The following is a 22,276-nucleotide window of genomic DNA, read 5'->3' as shown; positions in this document are numbered from 1 at the left end:
TCTCTATTGTGATTTGGAGAATGGAAACATTCTATTTACCAGAAAATGTTGCTGGTCATGCTACAAAATGTATAAACATTCGATACTGGCATTAGAAAATCTGATTTCGGAATGCTAAACATCAACAAGCTATGATTCACACTAACTGCAATTCACTTACAGAGCAATTGATTTTTCTTTCTTTCTGAGGTTATGAGCTGGTTACAGGAAAATTCATCGAAAAACAATTCACTGAAAATTTTAAATTTTTGATAATGTTATGGTAAAAGTAATCCATTTAGAACAAAAACTGAACCATGCAGACAGCTTCTTATACCAACAACTTCTACTAAGTCATTTAAGTCAGAGTTTTTGTAATTTGGGCACATTATTTCTTTGTCACTCTGAATATAGCTGAACTGAAAACTGGAACGGTCCGACATTTTCTTGTAAAAGTTTCAAATAGCGAATCTGAGTCAAATTCACCCGATAATAATTGCTGTATTGAAGTGGCATATTACTACTAGCAACAATAATAATAATGAAGCACGCATAGTTCAGTCGGTAAAAATGAAGCCGTTCAGTTAGAAAGACCTGGGTAGTTGGATCCCATTTACGCATAATTTTTATCAGTCCTGTTCTGCTAAAGGTAAGTTAGCAGGCATAATATAGATACGGCCTGGGCTTTTCTTCCAGAAACAGGCAAATCAGTCCCACGAACAGACATGAAACAGTTATCGGACAAGAAAGACTATAAGAACCATATTATTCTATAATTTTTCCCTATGAAAACATTGTAATCTCCTTATTCACGGTTCAGGTTTTGTTCTAAATGGATCAATTTTCTCATAACATTTTCGAAAATTTTAAATTTTGGTGAACTGTTTTTTCGACAAATTGCCTTTTCGATGAACTCTCTGGATACCTATGAGCTACACACACACACACACGAAATACGTGTTTCATTATGTTTTGAGGATGACGATATTTTTAGAACCTATTTTAGATATGGGGGTGCTTAAGGATCAAAGCTGCATAACGGAAGGACATCTCCACATAGCCTTTTAAGAAATGCAGAGAACCAACCAGAGCTTCTGAGCTAATGTCCAATACTCACCTTCTCGTGGTACACCCTGTTAGGTACACCCAGATACTGAATAAATGAGGATGGGCTGGCAATTTAGGATTTAGCCGACTAAACTATTCTTATTGGCTTAAACCACAATGCAAAATAATGTTACAACATGACAGAATTTCAAGCCAGCTGGGGTGTCACCCAGTTAAACAAGGCCCCATTATTTTCATCAGGGAATCAGGGTGAACAGCACAGTCAGCTACTGGAACAAATCCCAGAACACATTCCAACTCAACGTCAGCACTATCAACATAAGACAGATCAATGGAAAAGCAATGGAATTAACAGAAAAATTGGATATTACCAGATTGACATAATAGGCATGACTGAAACAAAGAAGACAAAAACAGGGTGAGATCTTTCTAAGCAACAAATACAAAATATTATATAAGGCAATAACAATCAGGGAAAAGAAGGAGCAGCTACAGTATTCAACACTTCTTGAATGATAGGCAATAACAATCAGGGAAAAGAAGGAGCAGCTACAGTATTCAACACTTCTTGAATGGTGGACAATATCAAGTAGAGTGATGCAGGTAAAGATAAGAATGTGGAACTGGACAATGAGACTTATTTGTGCTTATGGTTCCACAGAAGGGTCTACCCTTTTGTGGAACCATAGGAAGAAATGGAGGAATTTTTTGAGGCATTAAAGAAGGCAGCTGGTACAATGAAAAAAAAATAAGTTGGTCCTTGTTGGAGATCTAAACAGTAGAGTAAGAAGTGATTACCAGACATACAGAAATGTTTTGGGAAAATTTGGAGAAAAGCTCAAAGCTAGTAAAAATGGTAAGCATTTGTTAGATTTCTGCTCAGAACATGGAATAGTTATTACTATCACCATGTTCCAACATAAAAATGTGCACAAATTCACATGGAGAGAAGATGCAAGAAATAAGAAAAGTCTCATTGATTATGTTAAAGTTGATAGTAATGTTTTCCCACCAGTTCAAGACAGAAGAGTATACAGAGGATTTGAAATAGGAAGTGATAACTATTTAGTTTTGAGCAGGATAAAATTGAATTTCATATGAAAAAGAAGAATGTGTAAGAAAGTTTCAAAACGAATCAAAGTCGAGCAACTTTCAGAGGTGAACTGTAGACTCACACAAACATCATTCAAGAAAAAATGAGAGTTTGAGAACAGGTACTGAACCTTGGAGATTCAGTGGCAAGCCCTGAAGAAAACAATGATTGATTCAGCCAGAGAGTCATGTTGTGAGGTTGTCTGTAAGGATAGAAAAAATCAGAACTCCATGGCAGACTTAAGTTAAAGAGGCAGTGAAGGAAAAGAATAAAGAATATGGAAAGTTCCTGACAAGTAAGTTAACTTGTACTCTTAGAGAATATAGAGGAAAATGTAAAAAAGTGAAGCAATGTGTAAAACTAGCTAAAAACAAAAGTCATGGGAAGACTTTGGAAAGAACACAGAAAATAAATATCAGAAAGGTGGCAAAATATTCTGGAGGCTATTGAAAAAAAAAAGCTTAGAAATGGAAGAAAAGTACTGTAAAAAGAATCAGAGATAATCAAGGTGACATAAAAACTGAAGATAAGGATAATGTAAATTTTTGGAGTAATTACTTTAAAAGATTGCTAAATGAAATTAGCAGTGTGAGCATGGTGGTAGAAAACTTCCAACATGAATGCATATCCATATTTGAAGTAGAAAAAGTCACCATAAACCTGAAATGTGGAAAAGCAGCTGGAGCAGATGAAATTTGTATAAATGTTCTACAGTGGCTGCAGTGAATAATTCCAAAGGCCTGGAGAGATGGTAAATTCCAGATGATTGGAGTAGAGCTCTCATAGTACCCATCTATAAAAAGAAAAATAATGAATGTAAGAATTAGAGATATTTCCCTACTGAGTGTTTCTGGTAAGATTTATGCAAGTATACTTGAGAAACAGCTAAGAAGAATTGTGGAAGAGAAGACTGATGAAGAACAAGCTGGACTCAGGCTAAATAGAGGTTGTCATGATCAGATTTTTCACTTTAAGACAAATAGTTGAGAAATCTTGGGAATATAACAAAGATTTGTATTTAAGTTTTGTGGAAAAGGCATATGACAAGGTGTCATGCAGAAAGCTCTTCAAAATGCTACAATTATATGGAGTAAATGGTACATATCGAGCGATACATGGTCTCTATTAAGCTGTAAGTCAGCAGTTAGAATTGAAGGAGGTTCAGCAAGATGGTTTGATGTTAAATCAGGTGTGTGACAAGTGTGCACATTATCTCCACTGTTATTCACTATCAATATGGATCACATTATGAAGGAAAGTGATATTAAATCTGATATCAAATTTGGCAATGTTAATCTTAGCTCTTCACTTTTTGCAGATGATGTTATACTTCTGAATAAATCCAGCACAAGTCTGCAAGATTACCCTGATCAAATTGAATAATTGTGGTAATACATTTGTTATAAAAATTAGCAATAAAAAAAAAGACAAAGAGAATGAAAATACATACAAACATTGAAAATATTAACTGTATCTTGAATGGTAAACCTATAGAACAAGAAAAACATTTCAGCTATTTAGGCACAATTTTCAGTAGCAAATTAAACATGGAAATAGACAACAGAATTTGTAAAGCTGGCATGGTAGGAAGTCAGCTGATATAAATTTATTCATATAAGAAAGAAATTAGTCAAAACATTAAATTAGCTGTGTACAAGACAATTTCAAACCAATATTAACTTAAGGATCTGAGAGCTGAGTTTGAAATAAAACACCTGATCAAAGACTGGAGACATTTGATAGAGTTGTTCTGAGGAAGATTAGCGGAGTGGAGTGAACAGATGGAATCAATGACAGTATCATATTAAAAATGAGTATATTAACAAAGAGCTTGCCATTATTAGCATTCAGGACTGTATTAGTGGAGCTAAACTCAAGTGGTATGGTCACCTAAATAGAATGGAGAGGAAAGATTACCAAAACAAGTGTTCTTTGACAGGTTGGCAGAAAAAATACCTAGAGAAAGACCATGATGAAGATGGGTTGATACAGTAAAAATGCCTTAAAAGACAGAAATATAAGATCTGATAATGTTTCACTAAGTTAATCTGTTATCTTGACAGATAACAGATTAACTTAGCGAAAAACTGTTGATTAGAAGTCGGTAATGTTATAACTTTTTCATGTAGTACTATCACAATTATCTTGTACTCCACATAAGGGCACATAGCAGAAATTTGATTATGATGATTTGAAATATGAATTTAAAATTATTGGATGAACACATTAAAACTACATAGGCGTTTTCAAATTTCAAATAGCCATCTTCATCAATTTCCTATATATAAGCAACTATAATAGTTCTACATACTTAAGTTTAGATTATTACTAATCTTGTATCAACAATTTTCCTCCAAATTAGTCTTTTAATTTTTAGCATTTCAACACGATGGTCTGAGCATGAAAAGAAACTGGCTCTGCAAGACAATCCAAAAGGACACTATCATTATGCAGCAAGTAAAAGAAACAATGAATATGAAAGAATAACTCTAAAGAATGCAGATAGTATGTGGGGTGATTGATGTAGAAGGGATTGTTTGAGCAATGAGTGGTCATTTTGCTAAAAGCTATTAACCTGGTGTATGTAACACTGAGCTCATTGCTACCTCTCCCCCACTGTATGAAGAAACTTAAGGTGCATGAGGAGGAAATACTAAAGCTATTACACAAATTGAATAAGAATTCTGCAATAGGATGATAAAAGAGAGTTCAGAGTAAAAGATTCCAAAGGAGTGGAAAGAATGTATGGTAATCCCATTGCACAAGGGTAGTGCAAAGACTGATAGAGCCAGCTATCGACCTATCAGTATCTCTGGAGTAGTGGTGAAGATTTTGGAAAAGTTGGTTAGGATTTGCATACAAAAAATGGGTTAACAGAGAAACTATACTTTGCAATGAGCAGCAAGGATATACTAAGGGAAGTTCATGTTTAAGCAACTTGCTCACATTATATAATAATGTTATATTGAGTTAGACAAGAGAAATGGATACACCATGATACTTTTGGATTTTGCTAAGGCTTTTGACAGAAAATGGCATGAAAGATTATTGCATAAATTGGAGAATATGGGATTGGATTATAAAATATTGGAATGGATAAGAGGATGGATGATTGACAGATATCAAAAAGTGATGTATGGGGGATGTGAGTCTGCAAAACTAAAGGTAACTAGTTGTGCACCACAAAGATAAGTCCTTGGTCTATTGTTATTCATTGTGTACATTAATAACATTGGGAAGGATTTGACATGAGACATAGCTATTTGCTGATGATGCAAAGAAAGATAGGGTAATGAGTAGTACTGCTAACATGCAGCACTTGCAGAATGATTTGAAAAGGCTGGAATTGTGGGCATGTGAAAATGGCTATCAGCTGAAATTAGTAAATGTAAAGTCAAGCACGTGGGTGTGATGAGATATTCAATTTTGTATTATTTTGGTGGGATTAGGCTAGGGATCTTTGAGTTTTAGTAGATAGGAGTTGAAGTTGAAGGTCCATAATAGCAAAGATTGCAAATACAATTCAGAAGACAATTGAATGCTGAAACAAACCTTAACATGTAAAGATAAGGAAGTCATTTTACCTCTTTACAAAGTGCTGATAAGACCTCACTTGGACTACTGCACAGGTCTGGTTTCCATGGTGATTCTGGTACAGTGAAGAGAGAGAGAGAGAGACAGTGCAAACAATTCTGTTAATGATATCGTGAATTGTTGAATACAGATTATGAAGAGAGAGATTGAGAATTTATGGACTGCAAACACTAGTAAAAGAAAAAAGAGGGGTGATGTGATGGAGACTTCAAACTTCTGAAAGGGTGAGAGGGTATCCTTTAAAGTTGAGAATGAATGCTGTCAAGAAGAGTGGGGGGGGGGGAGATATGTATGACTGGAATGGACTGCCACTGGATATGGCTTGCACAAATAGCATGAATGAATTCAAGAACAAGTGTGATGGCTGATGCAGATAGTATGGCCTCCCTCGATGAGTCCCTGACTCCCTGGAAATCTCTATTAATAATAATAACAATATCTCTAGTCTTTGATCAAGTGCTTATTTCTAAACTATCTCTCAGATCCATAACTTAAAACTGGTTTGAACATCGTTTTGTATACTGTTAGTTTAGGGTTTTGGCTAATTTGACTGTTATTTAATATAAATTTCTTCAACTGGCTCCTCACCATAACAACTTTGCTTATGCTGCCATCTGTTTCTGTATATAATAAGACATCTTCATTAAAAACTGCACCTAAAAAGCTGAAATATTTTAGCTTTTGAGGTGCAATAGATTCTCTATCAAGTTTCACAGTGGGTATTTAATTTAGAAAATCCTGGAAAATCTCATTAACTTATGTGATTTTCTGACTTCAATAAATTCTGAACACTGATAAATTTGTATTACTGCTTCTTACAAGTATGCAAGTAATGTATAATTAAATTATATACTTACCTACTGATATAAAATCTTTTTCTGGCCGTAAGTAACCCAAAATTATCACTTTAAGTAAGGCACCATAAAAGTCATCCTTAAATTGATGAAGTATGTGGGTTTCCTAAGTAATAAACTTACAATATTATTTTGCATGATAATTATAAAGCTAGAATCATACATTTTAGAATATGTTCAATAGACATTTAAAACTGATACAAAAAAAAAAAAAAAAAGATATATACAGGGTGTTCGGGATAAATTTGACATATTTATAATTAATTATATTTTTCCGTAAGTTACATGTATTAACACACACTTCTCTTCATTTTAAAGTTTGGACCCTTCTTCATTCACATACAAGATGTCAGAAAGGATGGATAGCTGGAACCCACCTGAATCATGGAAGAGAATAACTTGTATCATGATGATTCGTGCCCGTCATCAAAATAAGGATATTACGACTGCTGCCCAATGCTCCTTGAATACAGTAAAAACAATCAGGCGTGAACTAGAGACTTGCAATGGTGACTACGAGGATGTAGCAAGAAGAAAGATCCCTAGCAGACGATCTGATTGCGTTCGTACAGCAGAATTCCTCGCAAATCTGCAGGAACAGGTGTTGAAGAACCCTGGCATTGGAATTCGGGCTTTGTTCGTGGAGTTGCTAACTGTAGTCAAGCCCTGGATAACAAGGGTAGCCAATGGTAGGCCGTATGTATGGCAGCAGGATTCGGCCCCTTGCCACACCTCTGGGAAAAGTCAAAAATGGTTGTCTGAAAATTTCTACGACTTCACCAGTCCAAATGTTTGGCCTCCAAACTCCCCAGACCTTAACCCCATGGATTATTTTGTATGGGGCGCAGTTGAAAAAGACACCAATCGCACTTCCAGTAATACAAAAGCCCAGTTAATGGATAAAATTAAAACAGTTTTTGCGGCCCTTCCCAGGGAGACTGTAGCATCAGCTTGTTCGAGGTTCCGAAGCAGAATTGAAGCTGTGATCGATGCTAATGGTGGTTATTTTGAGTAAATCTTGTTGATAGTATTGTAATTAACTCTGCCTATAATGTTTTTTTGTCAATTCATTAAATTTAATAGATACAAAGAAGATTTTCTTTTTCCTTACGAAACTGTCAAATTTATCCCGAACACCCTGTATATATATATATATATATATATTCAGTTCTTTTTTTTTTTTTTTAAAAAAAAAAAAAAGATATATATATATATATATATATATTCAGTTCTTTTTTTTTTTTTTTTATCATTTAGCACCTTTTATTTCCTATAGAGGGTAGGCAAGGCCATTTAACCCTAACTACCTTTTTTTTTTGGAGACTGAAAAGGCAGTTCAATCTCCACCAGAAGCCAATTAGAGATAGCTGGCTCAAGACATTAATTCTGCATGGTATTGGGTGAAGAGCGGTGAATGACATGTGCCATTATTTCGTGGTCCCAAATCCTAACACTATGTTTGCTGTCTGAAAATAGTGTGTTTTGTAAGGTCGATTTTCTTGAGTTTACCAGATGAAAAACCTCAAGTTGGTGATATAATCAAACTTATGACACTCCTTCCCTCAGGTAATCTAGCTCTGTGGATAGCACATACCACTTCCAAACTGTACTACATAGGCTGAAATCCACCCATGTGCATTTGGTGTTTACAACATCCTGTCATGGTGAATTTTGGACCTACTTTTTTTCCCCCCTCAGATACTGCTTCTGCATGATGCACAATGTATTCCTGCAAAATTTCAGAGCATTTGGATCAATGGATGGCCTTAAACAGGGATACTTTATTTTTGATCTCTCTGTTTGAAGAAGGATAGCCATCAAAAACCTGAAACATGGAAAGGCAGCTGGAGTAGATGATATTCAACCAGAAATGCTCAAATATGGCAGTATAAACGTTTTACAGTGGCTACATTGCAGAATTCAGGTATGCCTGGCCAGAGGGCTGAATCCCAGATGATTAGAGTAGAGCTCTCTCTCTGAATAACAATCTATAAAAAGGGAAATAAAACTGATTATGAAAATTACATAGAACTTTCTCTACTGAGTGCTCCTGGTAAGATTTATGATTTTTTGAAAAATTGTGGAAGGGGAACTGAAAAGAACAAGCTAGATTCAGGCTAAACAGAGATTGTTAAGAACCAGATTTTCACTTTAAGGCAGTCAAGATATCATGGGAATACATGAGGCATGTCCAGAAAGTAAAGTCCAATCAAGAATTTAAAAAAAAAAAAAAAAAAAAAAAAAAAAAACTGGTAAGAAACAAAAAAAAAAGTTTTATTATATGCTAAAATACCTACATATTAACTTTATTTTTTCACTTAGTCTTTGACATTCATTGAAGTTCAGGCATTTTTGGTACCATGGCACCAGCTTCTTCACACCTGAATCAAAAAAGGCAGCTGCCAGTGAATTCAACCATTGAGCCACGCTATTCTTCTGCTCTTCATCTGCTTCAAAGTGCTGAGATGGGAGCCACTACTCCATATGCAGAAACAAGAGGTAGTCACTAGGAGCAAGGTTGAGAGAGGGGGGAGGTTTGAAAAGTTCCCACCCAAACTTCTGAATTTGCTAGACAGTTCAAGCTGCAGTGTGAACTCACACATTGTCATGCTTTTGTCAGAGGACTCTGACTAAATTCAATAACTGTTGTAATAAATTTAGTATGAAAATCAGCAATAAAAATACAAAGACAATGAAAACAAGCAGAACATTGAAAACATCTACAGAACAAGTGAAACATTTCAGTTATTTAGGCACAATTTTTTTAGCAAAGATGGCAAATTAAATATGGAAATAGATAACAGAATTAGCAAAACTGCTATAGTAGGAAGTCAACTGAATAAATTTATATAACATAAAAAAGAAATTAGTCAAAACTCAAAACTAGTTGTATACAAGACAGTGTTCAAACCAATTTTAACTCATGGATCTGAGAGCTGGGTTAGAAATAAAATCCTTGATCAAAGACCAGAGATATGAGAGTTCTGAGAAAGATTAAGAAGTGAACAAATGGCATTAGTGGCAGTATCATATTAAAAATGATGATATCAGGAAAGAACTTGACATTGTTAGCATTCAGGAATGTGTTAGCAGTTTTAATCTCAGGTGGTATGGTAATGTTAACAAAATGGAAGGGGAAAGGTTAGAAAACAAGTGTTCTTTGCAAGGATAGCAGGATAAAAAGATCGACAGGAAGACCAAATCTATGTAGCTTGATACAGTATAAAAAGTGACTTAGAAGACATAAATATAAGATCTGATGATAACATGGGAATTGTGACAGATAACAGATTAATTAGAGGAAAATTGTCAATAGGAAACTAGTACTACACGAAAAAGTTCCATTATTACTATCATGATATCCTGAACACCTCTCATGAAGGTGTACATGTCAGGAATTTCTCAATGATAATGACGTCATTTAATTTATAACTCGGTGGAAAATTTATGGAACATATTGTAATAGGAAATGGACACACATGAAATGCTACTGCTGCTAGAGTAGTATTATGCTGGATGTGATGGAAAGGAGTATGGCTACCTACTAGGATAGCTACTTCACCATGAGCAGGACCAACTCCAATTCTGTCCTTACAAAAGATCGGTTCTCATTGGTTTTGAAAGTACGGACAGCCAGTGTCCCTCCTTTTTTCTGGAAAAATGTTCAATACATCTTCTGATGTGTCAGGATCATTTGTTCAGTTTAACTTACTTTCAGCGGATACTGAAGTATCCATTTTTTTTCTGTGTGGTTATTTGGTCATTTAAGTGATACCTTGCCATAATTTTGACAAGGGGATTCTCATCGAATGTGGCCATTTTTGGAGTTGTTTCTGAAGTGAGAACATAGGTCACGTGACTAATACTCTTCACAGAGAAGCATTTACAATCAGAGTTCAGGCATGGCGAAATTATCAGAGTGGAACAGCAAGTTGTTGTTCCACTCTGATAATATATTCTTTACTGCCACCTTCTCAGCATAAGAGGACTTCAGGACAAGTGTGATGAAGGCTAACTTTTTTTTTTGCATCCTGGTATAATATACTTTGTTCTGTTTTAATCTTGTGAATTTCCTTTTCATCCTTCCACCTATAACATGCATGGCAGTAGACAGAATGATCTCCCTAACAGTTAACACATTTAAATTTCTTTGCAAGCAAGAATTATTATCACGCTCTTTAATACCACATTGGGAACAGGTATGACAACCAGTTTGAGCAGGTTTATATTTCTGATATTTAAAGCATCTCAGGGAATTAGTGAAGAATAGCCAAACAAGACATTTGAGGTATCCTGCATTTACAGATGATTAAGGTTTAAGTGCATCAAAAGTAAGAATGATGTTCTTGTTCGGAACCAAGTGACCATCCCTACATATCAGGCTGCACCCATAGCAGCCACTCTTTGATCCTTAAGCTCTGGACATACTCCTCATCTGAAACATCAAGAAGATCTCATTCTGACATCTCCTCTAGAAGAGTTTAGTGTTTCGTGAGATGTTACAGTAATTAGTATTCCACCTATTGATGTTGCTCTGAGTAGCATTTCTGATTGTTGCTGACATGATTCAACAAGGATATCACCAGAACATAGTTTAACTGTTTTAGAAAATCCTGCCAGTCCTCTAAACACTTCTGAATAAAAAATGGTGATATTTTCCCTATTAACTTTTCGCATTGTATAGATGATTAGAAATACTAGAACATTTATACTGGTGTCATATGTCATAGTTATCAAATGATGTATCTACGGTATCAGTACTTAGTTGGGAACCATATAAGGACCCCCTAAAAAATATGACGAAAATTTCATGCTTAGGGGTTTTTTTTTTTTGTTCAGCATCAGAACTCCCTGCCCACTATGAAGTCACACATGAATGCCGACTATCTAGAAAGCAATAAATGCATTTGGGAGTGGAATGGTAAGGTTACCTGGATGCCATATTGGCATCATAGCAAGCTTTAGACTGTTCCTGAACTATGGAGAAGGAGGAGGAGACTTACTGCAACACTGTTGATCCCTGACAAGAAGAATGCAAAGGAAAAGAGAAAAAAATAAAAAAGCCAGTACCATCACTGGGAGGTTTTGCCACCATGGTTAGGTGCCCCACAAGGAGGGCCTTCTGATAGGTATCCAGAAACCTGTTCTTACAGAAAATTCTGTTGAAAAGGTGCCACAGTTGATCTGTGGCTGATGGCAACAGATGTTTTACCATCTCATTACTGATGTTATCTGGTCCAACAGCTGTTGGGCAACATTTAAGCAAAGTACCTTTTGTGAACAGCCATCTATATTCCTCAATGCCATTTGAAGAAAACAGAATTTTTTTTTTTTTCTACTCTGCATTTTTGGGTGGATATTTCCTGATGCTTTATTTAGCAAAAAATCTCTCCCCAAGAGTGTTGACAATTGTGCATCCATTATGTTCAAGGATAGAGAACTGGTGGGTGATGTATCTGCCATTCATTTTTCAGATTTTATCCCATACTTCTTTGCTCTTGGTTGATCTTGTTATAGAAGATGCATATTAGATTCAGGATTCCTTCTAGCTCTAACAATGGATGCGTCTTGCTCAGGCTTGAGCATGTTTGAAAGAAACAAGGTTTGTTGTTTTTGGCAGGGTATCTCTGCTGAAGATACTCCATGCTTTCTTCTGAGCTTCCCTGGCTGCTGTGCAATCATTGTTCCACCATGGCTTACAGAAATGTGGAACCAACTAGATGTTTCAGGAAATGCAGTTGTTACAGCTTGTGTAATCCACTGCCATGTGGTTCACAGCATCTCTGATATGAGATGAGTGTCACAAAATTGAATTCTGCTAAAGTAGAGAAGGTGTGCCGTCAGCTTGCTCAATTTTCCATTTTGATATCTGCGATGTAATATATGGTTGCCCATGTAAAAAAAGGTTGATATCATGAGGAAATAGTCACCCCACTTGACCACAGAAAGAGGAAGGGTGAGCAGACAGTTAAGTTAATACCAATGAATGTTTGGGTAAGTATATGGGAGAAGGCACTGCTTACCATGTTCAAGAGGGCGAGATTGTTGTTGTCTAGCATATGCTCAATAACTCTTCTTCTTCTGATGTTGTGTCTGTTTAAATCTCCCATTAAAAGAGGATGGGGATAACTGCAATATCACATCATCATGGTCATCCCTGTCGCATGAAGAAGGTAGATGCAGCATACTGATATCAGAGTTCTGAATGAGAAGGATGGCAACTGCCTCTATGCTGGTATTAAATGGGACTAGCTGAAAGGGGATGTGGTTGTCCAATAGGATGGTGATTCCTCCATGGGCAGGTTCATCCCCCTGTCCTGTCCTTATGAATGAGAGTTACAGTAGTAAACAAATTAATCTGGACTTCAACTTTATCTAATAATTTATATGTGCTTCTCTGTTAATAATAAGTACATTAAATCACTTAGGCATGGACTCTACTAAGTTACATGTAGAACACATTTTTCTTATTTCTGCATCTCAAAATCATACTTTTATAATGGATTGTATTAAGTTATCCTTTGTATCACAGTTAAATTTTCGCGAGTGTCTCTTTTTCACTATGTCCACACAAATTTTCTATTGGGTTAATATCAGGAGAGTTACCTGGCCACTGAAGCAATTGGATGTTGTGATTTTTGAGAAACTTTCGCTTTTATTGAAGTGTAGCATGGAATGAGATCCTGTTGGAAGATGAGGTTTTTTTTTTTTGTCTTTCTGGATTTGTGGGCCAATCTTTTCTCCAATATTTTTATGTATTTTCATCATACCTGTCAACAGGGGCACAAATGAAACTGGACAGTCATGTGTAAAATAACCCCAGAACATCTCCTGCCCACCTTCAGCTTGTTGAAGGTGGGTGGGGGAAGTCTTCTCAGCCATTGATTTGCAAACATAGGGTACTTGCTCTCCTTGGACAAAGAAATGGCTTTCATCTGACAATATGACTTCCTTCCACTTCTCAATAGTCTGATCTTTGTATACACTTTTGCCCACTGGAGCCTCATTTTCTGCATAACCTTTGTCAACAGTTGTTTCTTTTTCTTTTTTTTTTGGTCTGTGGGCAGTCCTCCCTGCTTCCAACAATCTTTGCCAAACTGTCATGTCAGAAACATTAATCCCACTAGCTGCCAGGTCTCTATTTAAGTCTACACCAGACAATCTTGGATTCATTTTGCTTTTCCTAACTAGTAATCTTGAGTAAGTGTAGCTTTCCTTTATTGCCCACATTTCCGTTTCTGTGAGGAGAAAAATGTACCTGTCTCTCTAAAAGTCTTTAAAATAGCATTAACAGTACCCACACCAACACCACACTTCTTGGCAATTTGTCTTTGAGTCATAGATGTGTGCTGAGAAAGAGTCCACATTTTTGAATGTTTTCTTGGAGATGTATCCATTTTATAGCTACACAAAATGAATAAAACACTATGAATGTCAACTTGTTTACACTATTAAAAATGCACAACACTTAATAAACATTGTAGAGACAGTTAAAACATGCAGCCCTCATCCAAAATAGTGAACTAAAACCAAAACTGAAAATAGTAAACTGAAACCAAACCAAAATTATTGTGAACTGAAACAAAAACCTGATGAAAATTTGGCTTGTTCAGATTAATTTGTTCACTACTGTACATTTCATAATGCCGGATCATCACTGGGCTTTAGGTTTGTTTCCTGCAGGCAGAAGCATATTGGTATATACTTCTGTAAGAAATAGCCTTCATGTCATCGATGTTTTGTCAGAATCCACAACAATTCCATAGCAGGAATGCTTTCAATATTTCTTTTTGGTGGTATCATCTGGCTTCCTATGTTGGGAGTCTTGTTTTCATTAGTCTTGGATGGTCACTCTTAATCATTTCTTCTTCTTCACCAAGAAAAATATCCAAGACATCATCACATTGGATTCCCTAGGGCAGTGGTGGTGAACTTATGGCACGCTTGCCAGAGGTGGCACACCTGAGAAATTTGCTGGCACGTCAATGATTTACATGTGATATCCTTTTATATGCTTATAAATTATTCAGCCATTTTTTTTAATTGTTACAATAGATACAAGTTAAATTTTGTTTTACAGGAGGAGCAGCTATGAAGACATGAATTTGATTGGTGCAGTATTAACAAAAGATCACGTGACCCAAAGACAAATGGAACTGACAGTTTTTGAGTTGAAATGCTAATTCTTTTCAACTGAATTCCATAACACCTGCAACTGTCATAACAACATTCACTATATATTTCTTAGTTTTAAGACATTCACTTAAAACTAAGTGAATGTCTAGTTTTAAGACATTCATTTATCGTTCTCATTACCAGCGAGCTCAACTCAACAAAGTTTCAACCCCTGATTGGTTTTTATTGCTTGTTTGTGTTTGAGCTGGAAGGGGGAACTCACACAAGCATTATATGGCATGTTTCATTCGTGGTAGAATTTTATTTGAAGTTAGCCTCTAATCTGTCATAATGACATCGAGAATTTCAAATGCAATCAAATAAACACTCATTTCATGTAATTGAAAAATTGGACAATCGTTTTAGTTAGATACTGTGTTTCCGGTGCAACATATGGTTTTGCTTGCTTATACAGCATAGTTTCTGTGAGAGGGGGGGGGGGGGGGTGCATGTGATTCATTAGTTAGGCACCGTTTTTATTCCAGCTGTCTCTAATTGCACTATTTGTTGAGAAATATATTACACAGACTGCAAAAGCCTATTCAGGGATACAATAAAACTATTTTTTTTTTTTTTCTTGCATCTACAGTATATAATGGCTGTTGGGGAGGGCGTGTTTTTTGTGTGGGAGGTATATATATATATATGCAAAACCTTTTAATGTCTTTTTTCGGAAAGTGAAATCAGGGGTGCCAGTTATACGTGAGGGCAAGTTATATTCGATGGCAAGCGTTCGCCGACATCGACACCCTTCTGCTGCTTCCCCTGCTCCGCTGACTTCTGTGGTGAGTTACAATGCATAAACATTTCTCTCACTACCATTTTTTTTTTTTTTTTTCAAACCAACATCATTAAATAATAAAGCAATAATCAATTTTATTACTGAATAATATTATAAATTTTTGTGATCAGAATGGGATATGTCAATAAAACTTACCAGAAGTTAATATTGATGTTGGCCTGAGGAAACTCCAATATTTTAGCATTAGTTCTGTGATTGATAACTAACTAATTTAAATGTGTAAATTTATATTTACGCATTTAAATTAGACATGCTACACCGTTACATTAAGGGTATTAATACTCTTTATGATTATGCCATAATTAATTATTAATACTTATTTACTAAAATAAATAGTCAAAAGGCTTCACATCAGCGATACAAAATTATATAAATTAAGTGGATATTAAATCCAACATTATTTCAAAGCTGACTACAGAAATTATAGACGTTTGTTGCGAAATTTGACTAGACATCTTACGGGAATACACTCGCCAAATTTCCCATGAAAATTCTATAGTTACTGTAGTCGGCTTTGAAATAATGTTGAATTTAATATCCACTTAATTTATATAATATTAATACTTATGTTAGTTTAATGTATGAACTTTAAAAAAATTGGAAGTATTTACGAGTAAGTTTGTTGGGACTGAGTCCTCTAATACAGTAAGAATAAATAAAAATAGTCTATAGAAAAAGAATTGAGAACGACTGATCCTTAGGATTCCCTGACTTTTCCCTTTTCTAATCGTATGTGCGTTCATTATGCATAATGAACACACATCTGCCAGTAGGCAGAAATATGCAGCGGCAAGTGGGAATTATAAAGATAATTTAATTTAGGCATATAATAAAATGTTGATTTTTTTGAAACTATAAAAAATGCATTTGATTTATGTTGAATTATTTTGTTACAGTTCTACCGAACATGGCTGGTGAAAATAAAAAACGAAAATTATCACAGTCAAGCAGTAGAGAGTTCCAAAGCTGGTGGACTGAAGAGTATGGCATGATTAATAAAGACAATAAAGCAATATGCGTTTTATGTTCCGGGACAGTTGTGTGCAGAACGTTGTCAATAAAATGGCATTATGAGACAAACCATAAATCGTTCCTTGAGAAAAGCAAGGACGAACAGAAAGAATTTATTGCTCGGGCAATTAAAAATAGGAATATCCAGTCAACAACCCTAATGAAATTTATTGGCAGTCGTTCAAATATAACTGCTGCTAGTTTTTTTGCCTCAAATGTAATTGCTAAACACGGGAAGCCTTTTAGTAATGGGGAATATATAAAAGAAGCATGGTTAAAATGCACACCAGTTCTCTTTGAAGATTTTGAAAACAAGGAAAAAATTATTCAAAGAATAAAAGATATGCCTTTGGCTAGAAACACGGTGAAAGATAGAATCATAGAAATGGCTAAAAATATAACTCATCAGCAAAAAACAGATATAAAATCTTCTGGTTTAATTTCTTTTGTCTTGATGAGAGTACTGACATAACTGGATCAGCTCGTTTAGCAATTTTTATTCGTTATTGTGTTGGGAATAACATAAAAGAAGAATTGATAAGTTTAACATCATTAGCAACAACAACAAAAGGAATAGATATTTGCAACGCAGTTGTAAATGCATTTGCTGAAAGAGATATAGATCCCTCCAAAATTGTATCAGTAACTACTGATGGTGCTCGCAGTATAACTGGAGAGGAAAATGGGTTCGTCAATTTATTTACCAAATATATTGGACATTCAGTTCTGGGTTTTCATTGTATTATACATCAGCAGGTTTTATGTGCAAAGGCTAGTTTCAAGCCACTGGAAGATATTATGAGCATTGTAACAAAATTGGTCAATTTCATATTGGCACGCGCTTTAAATAAACGAAAATTTATAGAATTATTAAGTGAGGTAAACTCAGTGTACAACGGTTTACTTATGTACAACAACGTCTGATAGGTAAGTCATGGGAAAGTTCTTCAAAGATTTGTTGAGTATTTAGATGAAGTCAGACTTTTTTTACATAATGAGAAAATCATTGAAAAATACAATCAATTAATGAACGTCGAATGACTTTCGAAATTAATGTTTTTTACTGATTTGTGTTTACATTTAAACGAATTAAATGTTAAACTGCAAGGTGTTAACAAGACAATTATTGTCATGTTTGATTTAATCAAAGCATTCGAAGCTAAATTACCAATTTTTAATTGTGACGTCATTTCCAATACCTTCTGATATTTTCCAAATACAAAAAAAGTCTTTGCAGATCTAGAATCCCATGAAAAAACAGATCAAGTTAAATTGACAAAAGAGTTTTCTACAGTTATTCAGTTGATAATCAACGAATTTTCTTCAAGATTTACGCAGTTCAGGCAATTTGCAGACACATCAAAATTTATTTTGCATCCGGACACAATATCAACAGATAAACTCAATTTGGAGATTTTCGAGTGGCTGAATCTGGAAGATATAGAAATGCAACTAATCGATTTTCAATCTAGTTCTCTATGGAAACAAAAGTTTGTCGATTTGAGAAATGACTTGGAAATAATGGAAAATGATCGATTATTGGGGGCAATTAAAAAGAATGCAGAAGAGGAAATAGTGAGAACTTGGAATGCCATTCCTGAAACTTTTTGTTGTTTAAAAAAACTAGCGATGGCTATATTATCAATTTTCTCCTCTACATATGCTTGTGAGTCTTATTTTTTTAAATGAATTTTATAAAATACAGTTTAAGAAATAGAATGACTGATGAATCTAGTTCCGTGTGTGTATTACTAAAAGTGACAAAATATGAACCTGATATAAAGCATTTGGCATCTAATGTACAACAGCAAAAATCTCATTAATAAATTGATATAGATAAATTAATAAATTGATAATAGATTAATATTGATTTGTATACGACAATGTGTATGTCAAATTATGTGTTCATTATTATGAAATTCTATATTAATTTTTAAACTTGTCTCAATAAAATTCTGCAATTAATTTTGTATTAATTAATGTTAATTAATTAGTGTTGTATTAATTAGTTGCTGGCATGCCTGGCACGTCAGCAACTCGATTTGTAAACTTTTGGCACACGAACATAAAAAGGTTTGCCACCACTCTGCTCTAGGGGGCACTAGATATATTAATTGTTTTACTCTCTATGGAAGGGAGCAGAGGTATCCATGCAACGTGTTAATGAACCACCTACCTCTGGATGCATGTTTTTTTTTTGATGCTCTGTATATTCCATTATTTTTTTAATAAGAGAATTTTCATGTAATGGGACCATTTTTGATATGTGTTCAAGAATGACTGTATGGATTTTTTTCTCTTTGATTCATTCTAAGGAGATGGTGAGCAAGTCAGCCATTCAAGGATGTAGTTTTGAGAAAGCAGGATTGATATGTGGCGATGTTCCTACTGACACTTTCTTTACAGTTGCCTTCTCAGCATAAGAGGGATTTGCAGATGTTGTTGCTACTGTCATGGTATAATGCCTCTTGATAGGCGATGCATTGCTCTATTTTAATTTTCTGGATCTCCTTTTCATCTTTCAACATGCTTGGGAGTATGCTAGATGGTCTACCTCAGAGCATTTCAGTGTTTTGTTCTTACAGTCTTTATGTTCATGATCTTTACTGCCATATCGAGCACAGATGGCAGAGCTACAACAGGCAGTTTGAGAATGACCATATTTCTGATATTTCAAGTAGCACAAAGGGTTTGGGATACTTGACAGCTGAGACAACCTGCATTTGACAGAAGTTAGTGGATTTGGTCTTTTGAAGGTAAGGTGATGCACTGCTCTGTTTTCATTTTTTAGATCTCTTTTTGGATGTTCCTGGTGGGAACTAGGTGCCTATTTCTATGTATGAGGTTTCTTCTCATGGTTGTCATTCCTTGGTCTTTGAGTTCACTGTGGATCTCTTCATGGGAAGATCAAGGAGGTATTAGCTCCCTGCTAGTAGCAGGGAGCACCATGTGAAGGTGACAATTGGTCGTTAATTCAGAAACCTCAGGTAGTTCTCCGCATTCCTTAAAGATAATGTGGAGGTCTCCTCCCAGTTATTTGGATTTGATCCTTAAATGACCCTGCCTCTAGAAGAGGTTTTGTGGGGTTAACATTAACTGATATTCTATTTTCCCAACAAATGTTGTACAAAGTAATTTTTCTAATTGTCACTGTTGCTGCTGCTTAATAAAAATACATTCTGAATGCAGTTTCTTTACAGATTCTGGAGATCCTGCTAACCGTTCTGGATGAAGAGTGACATTTTTTTTCATGAACACTCCCCTGTTTAACGTAAGATTAAGAAAAATGTATTTGTTGCAGCTGCTGATTTTTTTTTATTTTGATTTTCATTTGATGTTTCTATCTACACACAGATGGGGTTTGTTGTGGGCCCGATAAACAAGAGAATGAAAAATTATTCTCAGGAGAAGTTTGATTTAGTGCGGAGTTCTCCACCCACCCATTCACTCACCACAGAATCCCAGGTACACTCTCTGACAAGTAATGACTGCTCTTTGGAGTGGAATACCAGGGCTACCCTGGATGCCATACTGACACCACAGCAAACCGTGGACACTGTTCCAGGATCATAGGATCTGAAGCTTACTGCAACACCACTGACCATTGCAACCAAGCCCACTATCCGACTGATCTTGGTAAGGCCATTTAGGACCATCTGTCTTGCTGAAGCAGAGGCCAAAGTACTGCAAGACTACTAGGATCCTGCTTTCCAGATGTCCATGGATCACACTGTATGACAAACATGGTGGCTAGGCACTGGATCCCAGTGGTCTGGAAGACAGGGTAGTAAAAGGACTCAGGAGAAGCAAAGCAATGAATATAGAGAGAAAAGCAAAGAAAAGGACCAGTGCATCACTGGGAGGTCCCCTCCACCATGAATTACAGGTGTCTCACTTTGAGGGGCATCAACACCATAGAAATACAATTATCATGTTTTTAAAAACAAACATAAAACAATAAAGTTGCAGGGATGCACAAAATACATCAATGTAATTTTTTTTCCAGCTATTACAGCATCTCCAGTAACTGAGAATGACAAGTGTTTTGACCAAATGAGATCTTTATCGAAGATAACTGACTTTTTCAGATATTGCATTTGTTCTGGACTGTTGGGATATTTTATTTCTTCCCCTTCTCCTCCTCCAAGATTAGGCATTTGCCTGTTCTGGCTTCACTGGTCTTCCCCTCTCTCTCTCTCCTTCCCTTTAGTCTATTTATCCGCTTCTTTTGGTAATTGATATCTTTGCATCCTAAATATTTCTCTCTATATTCCTTGATCTTTTCATTTATTTTGTAAAACATCCAACTATTCTGTTGTCTTTCATTTTTTATATGGTCTAATTCTGTGCATCCTTTTAAGTGTTCTTAAAAATTTAATTTCTGCTGCTCGTATTCTACTTTCATCTTTCTTTTTAACTGTCCATATTTCTCTGAACATATGATAGAGTGAGAGTGGCCATTATTTTGTAAAATTCGAGTTTCTTGTCTTTTTTTTTTTAATTTTTAAATTGTATTGTGGGCTGATTGTTTATTTCATAAACTGATTTTTGAAAGTAATCTTCGTTGTCTTGTAATATAATCTGATCATCTGCATACAAGATTGTATTGATAACAGTTCTGATTAACTGGATCCCTTGTTTTATTGTTGCTTTCCATGTCTTAATAATCTGATCAACAGAAATATGATTAACATTGAACAGAGTTGGAGATAAACTACATTCCTGTCTTACATTTTAATCAATTTCAATCTCTTCTGTTAATTTATTACCCAACTATAATTGTATTTTTGTATGTTAATGTTATTATTTTATTTCAAAGCAAAAAGATTTATTCTAAGGAAGAATTAGAGCTACAGTACTATTTATCAGCTAAGCAGAGTAAAATGGAGGAGCTGAAATAAATAAAATGCAAGTAAGAAAGTATTAAATAAACTTACCATTGACTTCTTAACATTTTTATAGTAAGGGTTCCAACCAATACTCATCACCATCTTATACACAGGGCCATGATTGACACTAGCCCATCCAAAGTAAATCCCACCAGCAATATCTGAAGGAAGCTGATCAACCACGTCTTGAGGGAAATTAGCTAAAAAGAAAGAAAAAAAAAAAAAGTCTCCTGAAATGTAACCATGTGAGTTACAAGAAATTTGGATGATTAATACACAAAACAGGTGTTACAGAAAATGAAAGAAACTTTGCAATATTTCTTCCTCTGTAGTCCACACCATCTATAACGTAACATGCATGATGTCCTTCAGCATATGAGCATAATGTCCAAACATCCTCTCCAGTCTCAGAGTAAAGATTTAGGTATCATCTATCACATCATGACATGAAGCACTGATGTGATCATAAAGGAATGGATTATTTTCAGGAAAACCTCCAGTTTCACTTCTTGTACATTTAGTCTCAATTCCAACCTCAGTGATATCCATTTTCAGCAGCCAAAACTTTGCAAACTAATCTAAACTTATAGCTTTATTTCTCTTCCTCTAATTACTTTCTCTCAGAAAAGTTCAGAAGTTCTTTCTGAACTTTGGCCAATTTAGCAAAAATTTACTCCATGCTAAATTGGTTCAAACTGCTTTCTAGACCCCATAAAGCTAATGGCATACTTATAACATTATACCAAACACTAACTAACATTTGCACAATAGCTGTCCTACTTTACTTTACTCAATCACTGAAATGGCACCC

The 22,276-nt window shown here is 35.2% G+C and overlaps 1 protein-coding gene across 1 annotated transcript in view; it reads right to left on the bottom strand.

The window, feature by feature from the left end:
* Rfk (Riboflavin kinase) overlaps window positions 1–22,276 on the bottom strand; it is a 42,333-nt gene that overhangs the window by 5,752 nt on the left and 14,305 nt on the right. The window contains exons 2-3 of the mRNA XM_090404673.1: window positions 21,514–21,665; window positions 6,592–6,694 (exon numbers count right to left, since the gene is read on the bottom strand). Coding sequence (XP_090260799.1) covers window positions 6,592–6,694; window positions 21,514–21,665 — 255 coding nt within the window. The remainder of the gene's footprint in view (window positions 1–6,591; window positions 6,695–21,513; window positions 21,666–22,276) is intronic.

This window comes from Typopeltis vanoorti, chromosome 15, assembly GCF_054136105.1.
Source record: "Typopeltis vanoorti isolate ZY-2024b chromosome 15, IOZ_Tvanoo_1.0, whole genome shotgun sequence".
In the NCBI taxonomy this organism is placed as follows: domain Eukaryota; kingdom Metazoa; phylum Arthropoda; class Arachnida; order Uropygi; family Thelyphonidae; genus Typopeltis; species Typopeltis vanoorti.
The sequence above is the reverse complement of the archived record's forward strand: the minus strand, read 5'-3'. Positions and strand labels throughout refer to the sequence as shown.